Source organism: Chinchilla lanigera, unplaced genomic scaffold (assembly GCF_000276665.1).
Source record: "Chinchilla lanigera isolate Chin_1 unplaced genomic scaffold, ChiLan1.0 scaffold00094, whole genome shotgun sequence".
NCBI classification, from domain to species: Eukaryota; Metazoa; Chordata; class Mammalia; order Rodentia; family Chinchillidae; genus Chinchilla; species Chinchilla lanigera.
This window is the reverse complement of record NW_004955495.1, coordinates 7,001,485-7,007,851: the sequence shown is the minus strand read 5'-3', so window position 1 is coordinate 7,007,851 and position 6,367 is coordinate 7,001,485. Positions and strand designations below refer to the sequence as shown.

General features: G+C 54.5%; 1 protein-coding gene across 4 annotated transcripts in view; it reads left to right on the top strand.

Moving 5' to 3' along the window:
* The first annotated feature begins 5,359 nt into the window (after positions 1 to 5,359).
* Ptbp1 (polypyrimidine tract binding protein 1) overlaps positions 5,360 to 6,367 on the top strand; it is an 11,928-nt gene continuing 10,920 nt past the window's right edge. For 3 of the 4 annotated variants that reach the window (XM_013505338.1, XM_005406023.2, XM_005406021.2), the window contains exon 1: positions 5,360 to 5,475. Coding sequence is in view for 2 of the 4 variants with exons in the window: in XM_005406023.2 (XP_005406080.1) it covers positions 5,468 to 5,475 (8 nt within the window). In the remaining 2 variants the exon portion in view is untranslated. Of the gene's footprint in view, positions 5,476 to 6,144; positions 6,204 to 6,367 lie in introns of those variants that run through there. The other variant, XM_013505339.1, reaches the window with a different exon arrangement.

Sequence of the window (6,367 nt, the reverse complement as noted above, 5' to 3'; positions counted from 1 at the left end):
TGATCCTCCTGCCTCAGCCTCTCGAGTGTTGGGGATTACAGGCTTGTGCTACCATGCCCCACTGGTCTCAGCCTTAAAAAAAAGTTTTATTTTGAGGTGGGCATAGTGGTGCCCGCCTGTAATCCCAGCACTTGGAAGGCTGAGGCAGGAAAATCACCGGGAGTTTAAGGCCAGCCTGGGCTACACAACAAAACCCTGTCTCAAACAAAACAAAACAAAGTTGTCTCAGTTGCTTTTCTTTCCTTGCTGAGACAAAATAGCTGACACCCAAAATTGTGGAAGGAAAGGTTTATTTAGCTCACAGTTTGTGGAGGTTCCAGTCCATGCCTAGCTGGCTCCAAGGCAGGGTGACACGGCACAGTGGCAACAGTTCAAGGCGGAGGGAGACAGCAAAAGCAGCAAGCTCAAAAGGGGGAAGAGCGGGCCTCCTTTCCTCCCTTACAACGCATACAGGCCACCTGGCCTTGGATGGGTGCAGCCCTCACACCATCCCTGTGCCCTCTTGTGCAGGCTCAGGATGTTTACAAAGTGAGGACCCTGGCCTCCCCGCTGAGTCACTTAGTTAAACTTCCAAACTTCTCAAATTGACACAATGAACAACATCCTAGAGCAGTAAGAGGTGTTCTCTACACCCTGGGATGCAGAACTGCTGAGTTACTTAAACTTCTAGACTTCTCAAATTGACACAATGTATCAACTATTACAAAAGTTTTATTTTGAGACAGGGTCTCACATCACTGAATTGCCTAGGCTGGGCTCAAATTTGCAATTGTCCTGGCTCAGCCTCCTAGCGTGCTGGGATTTCAGTGGTGCACCACCATATCCCCTAAAACAATTAGAGCTGGGTGTGGTGGTGCACGCCTATAATCCCAGCACATTGGAGGCTGAGGCAGAGGATCATCATGAATTTGAAGGCAGCTTGGGCTACAAGACCAGCCTGCACTATGTAAGTCCCTGGTCTCAAAACCAAAGCCAAATATAAATAAATAAATAAAACAGGAAGTGAGATCAGAGTGCTGGCCTGGCTGCCGCAGGGCGGGGCCGGGGCGGGGAGGCCACTCCCTCTGGAGCCTGAAGGGGACCATCTTGGACAGGACCACCCTTTAGAAGTGACCTCAACAATTCAAGGCATGGATCTGGGGACTCCCTTATGGCATGGGCAGGGCTAGACCCCAGGGGCTGGTGAGAGGTCGGTCCCAGTTGGGTCCAGCTCCACTGTGGGTTAAATCTTCCAGTTCCCTGTAACTTTTTGAGACAGGGTCTCACTATGCAGTTCAGGCTGTCCTTGAGCTCACTTTGTAGCCCAGGCTGGTCTCCAACTTGCAACAATCCTCCTGCCTCAGCCTCCCCAGTGCTGGGATTACAGGTATGTACCACCATGCCTGGCTGCCATTTTTTTTTTTTTGAGATAGGGTCTTGCTATGTAGTGTAGGCTGGCCTCAACTTATTGCAATCTTCCTGCCTCAGCCTCCTGAGTGCTGGGATTACAGGTGTGTACCACCATGCCCAGCCTAGCTTTGCCTTTGGAGCCCCCCAGAGGCTCAGCTTCAATGCCTGAGGCTGTATTCCTGCCCCAACTGAACTCCAGGAAATGTAGAATCCAGTGTGGTAGTACTTACGTGTCATCCCTGTACTCTGGAAGGCTGAGGCAGAAGAATCTGGAGTTTGAGCCCAACATGGGCATTTTTAGCAAATTAGTAAGGTACTGTCCCAAAATTAAAAGTAGGGAGACTTTGTGTTCAATCCCAGTATTGAAGTGTGAAAAAAAAGAAGCAATCTAGGATCTGGTTAGGGTAGCAGGAGGCTCTAGGCTGGGTCCAGCTCTATTGCTTTTATTTTATTTCATTTTTATTTTTTATGTTTTGGTCCTGGGAATTGACCTCAGGACCTCGTGCTTGCCAGGCAGGTGCTTGTGCAACTGAGCCAAATCCCCGGCTCTCTATTGCTTTTATAATCAAGGCAATGAAGAAAGGTGAGGTGGTGGCTCTTGCCTATAATAACAGTACTTTGGGAGGTTGAGGCAGGAAGATTTCAAATCTGAGCCCAGCCTGGGTAATTTAGCAAAACACTGTCTCAAAATTAAAACAAAAACAAAAACTGTTGGGATGATTTTGGGATGTAGCTCAGTGTGAAGATCCTGGGTTCAATACCCGGTACCAGAAAAACAAACAACCACCAAGGATCAGAGTGTTTTTATGTTTTTTATTTATTTATTTATTTATTTTTGATCAGAGTGTTTTTAAAAAGTGGGGAGCCAGGTGTGGTGGCTCATGCCTGTCATCCCAGCACTCGGGAGGATGAGGCAGGAGGGTCACTATGAGTTCGAGGCCAGTCTGGGCTACAAAGTGAGCTCAAGGCCAGCCTGAACTGCATAGTGAAACTGTCAAAAAGACAAAACAAAAGGCAAAGGGGCACCAGGTGTGGTGATGCTGGCCTTTAACGCCAGCCCTCTGGAGGCTGAGGCTGGAGGGTTTCCAAGAGTTTGAGGCCAGCCTGAACTACAGAGTGAGACCCTGTCTCAAAAAAATAAAAGGGAGGCAGTAAACAAACCACAATTTCTAAAAGGATGAAGCCATTTCAATGTGAAAATCACAGGAAATTCCCTGTGTGCAGACGCTGCCCAGCCCTGCCTCCACCAGAATTTTGACAAAGGGGGTAAACTGAGGTCTGGCCATGGCCTCCCCTGGTCCGACCTGAAGAGTAGCAGAGGCCAGGCTGGGCTTGGCTGTTCCGAGAGCCTTGGGCCCCCTCCACCCTCCCTCAGGGCCACACTATCGGGAGGATCGTTTTCCTCAGGGACAAGGCAGCCATTGTGCCTCTCACACAAAGGCAAGGTGGGCTCAGCCCGCTCCTCTAAATCATTAATGAAGGAGCAGCTGGTGAGGCCAGGGCAGGAGCCGAAGCAGAACAGACACAAAGTGGCCCTACTTGCTGAGTAAGTCAGGTGCGCAGCGCCTGCAGGCTTCTTCCTACACTGTTTCCAAGCAGGCACAGCCCCTCTGTCAGTGGTGCCGAGTACAGCTCCTGTAAGGCCAGCCCAGCCCAGGACCCAGCTGCAGTGACAAAGGGCTTTTCTGGCTTTTATTTTATTTTGTTTTTTTTGAGCCAGCATCTCACTGTGTAGTTCAGTTTGGGATTAAATTTCAAGCGATCCTCCTGCCTCAGCCTCCTAAGTGATGGGATTACAGGTGTGCACCACTACACCTGGTACAAGAGTCTTGTAGTTTTGTTGTTTTGTTTGTTTGGTTGGTAGTTTTTTTTTTTTTTTTTTTTTTTTTTTTTTTGAGACAGTTTTACTATGCAGTCCAAGGCCTTGAAATCTTGGCAATCCTCCTGCCTCAACCTCCCAAATGCTGGGATTACAGGCGTGTGCCACCATGCCTGGCCTTTGCAGTTTTATCTTAATTCTGCTTTGGATGGGTGCTCCGGGGTTTGCCTGGGATGCAAAAGTGTGACCCTGAGGCTGAACGGAAGCAAGCCACCTCCCTCCAAAAGTACTCTCAGCTGCCTGTGACCCCCCCACCTGGCAACAAGGAGGGCTATCAACAGGTGTATGGAGGACTCTCCCAGAGGGGATGGCCATGCAAAGCTCTGGGACAGGGTGCGATTATAGGCAGGTTCAAGGAAGAACCTTCTAGAAGGAACAGCTATGCACCGGAAGTCAGCCTGACTGCACAGGCGGTCAGAAACCAGGCAATGTGGCTGTGGCCTGGAATCCCAGCACTCTTGGAGGCTGAGGAGGCCTATGCAATCTTGCGATCAGATGTGGGTCTGGACCTGTGCTCAGAGCCTGGCCATTTCCACCCACTTCAGCGGCCACCTGAGTTCCCTTGCCCCAGCCTGTCGGCTCCAAAGGTGCGGCCCATCCCTGCATCAGCCGTGCAGTGGACAAGGACAAGCATCCCGGAGCGTGCAAATCCATGGGCGTGCACTGGGCTTCTCCTAAATCCACCAGGACATTCCTGATTAGCGGTTCCGGGCCTTCAGATGCCTGCTGGTTGGCTGTGAGACAGGACTCCGTGGAAATCAGCAGCAGTTCCTAATCCGGCTGGAATCCCTGGCACCCGGCCTGCTGGGAATCCGAGGCTGCTGGGCCTCCGCCAGGCCCTTGCCAGACCAGGGTGTCTGCCAGGACTCCCGAGGCAGCCCGGCCTCACCTTGCAGGGAAAGCACGCCTGCCTTCTTCCTCTGTGTTGGTGCCGGACTGCAATACTTTTTCCAGCAGGGACACAAGAATCCGGATAATTTCCCCTATTTACTGAGCATATACTCACAGGCCCAATGTCTCCTCCTGCAGCTGGGCCCCAGATTAGGGTCCAGGAACATTGGGAGTGGATAACCCACTGGGCAGAGGCCCAGGAGTGTGCGATTCTTTTTTGTTTTTATAATTTTAATTTTTTTTTCTTTGTCTTTCTGAGACAGGGTCTCCTATGCAGTTCAGGCTGGCCTTGAGCTCACTTTGTAGTCCAGGCTAGTGTCAAACTCACAACGATCCTCCTGCCTCAGCCTCCCGAGTGCTGGGATTACAGGTGTGCTCCACCACGACCAGCTTCCGACAGTGGGATTGTGCTCTTGTTCACTCTGTGCCCGAGCCTGTTTCCCTATGTGTGTGAGTGGCTGTCCACTGTGCGGCTGGCTCAGGCTTCAACTGTATGCCGAGCAGCCATTCACTTAATTCGCTTAGTTTTCCTATCTGCAGAGAGAGAGGGCATTCACCTTATAACCTGAACCTCAGTTTCCCCATTTCTGTACTAGCAGTTGGGCTTGGCTGCTCTGGAGTGGACAAAGGACGTTCTAGGGTGACCCTGGATCTCGTTGCGTTCCTTAGTACTCCCCATTCCAGGGCTCCATTTCCCAAGCACTAATCCAGGAGCAAAGGCTCACTTTGAATCCGCCGTTTTGGCCCAATGCCCACAAACAAGATGGAGCGCGGCCTGTTTCCTGCCCTATTTCAAGATGGCAACACAGCTCCTTTTGCCCTCAAGCCGCAGGCGGATGGCCCCTGCCCGCTTGCAAGATGGCGGCAGCCGGAGGGCAAGCATGCTTCTCTCCGCCTGACTCGCCACGTACCCACTCTCAAGATGGCTTCTTCCTCGAAGTCCCACGCCTGACGGCGGCTCGCTCATTGGTTTACATGTCATCACATGCCCCCACGGTTTCGCAACCACTCCTTGCTTCACGGGCCGTTTTCCCCTTCCGCTATGATGGATGGCCACTTCCTCCAATAGGCGTGAGTCCTCCTTCCTGACCACACCTCAACGGCAGCCTCTAGGCCATTGAGAAATTATGGAGGCGGGTCACAGAACTGGCTCCGCCCCCCGCCACGGCTGGAGCCAATGGGTAGCGCGCGCGGGGGACGTGTGCGGGCGTCTCCGCCATCTTGTGAGTCTATAACTCGGAGCCGTTGAGTCGGTTCCTGCTATTCCGGCGCCTCCACTCCTTCCCCCGCGGGTCTGCTCTGTGTGCCATGGACGGGTGAGTTACCCTGCACTCGCTACCCCACCTCCGCGTTACAGTCTTGCCCAGGCTGCCACCCAATCTGCCCTGCCGCTTCCACCCCTCGTCGCCAGGGCTATTGCGCGCGTTGGGCCTCCTGTCCGCGTGGCGTCCGCGGGAGCTCTGGGCGGAGGAACCGCGCCCTTGCTCCGCGCTCATTTCCGCTTACCCAAACCGGCGCACTCTAGGCCTGTACTCTTACACTCCTGAGCGCACGCTGCCCCGCACCCCCTCCCGGGGTTCCCGACTCTATTCGTTCGATTTGTTACCGCGCCGCCAGGCCCTTCCCGCTTCCCGTCCGCTCTACACGCATGCGCCCTTTCCCGCGCGCCCGGATGTCTCCCCGCGCGCCCCGTCCGGCGCCGAGCTTGCGCGTGCGTAGTTATACTGCTGTCCCGGGTGCGCGTGCGCGTTTTGCCGCGGGCGCGCGCGCCTTTCCCGCCGCGCGGGCTTTGCTCGCGGACCCCACCCGGCCCCGGGCTGGACACTGGGGGGTGAGGGTCCAGGATCTAAAGTCGCAGGTTCTGGCCTAGGGTCGCCCCCTTCTCAGTGGGCGCTCTGGAGCGCGCCGCCCTGGCCCGGAGGCGATGGCCTCGGGGCTGACCGCGTCTAGCCCGCGCGCGCGCTGCCCCGGTGCGGCCCTCCGGCCTGGTGCGCGGAGCCGCCGCGGCTGCGACCTCGCTGCGCACTCAGTCGACGCTCCGGAGGTGCTTGTCGTTCCGAGTTTCTGGGAGGTTTTTCTCCTTGAATCAGCAGCTTCTGAAGTTTGTTGAAACGGCAATTTTTGTGGGTTGGTGTTTTTGTCTGTGGCGGGCGTGAGGCCCCCTGGGCTGGAAGCGGCGGCTCCGTGCGCGGCGGGGCGGGCTCCGCG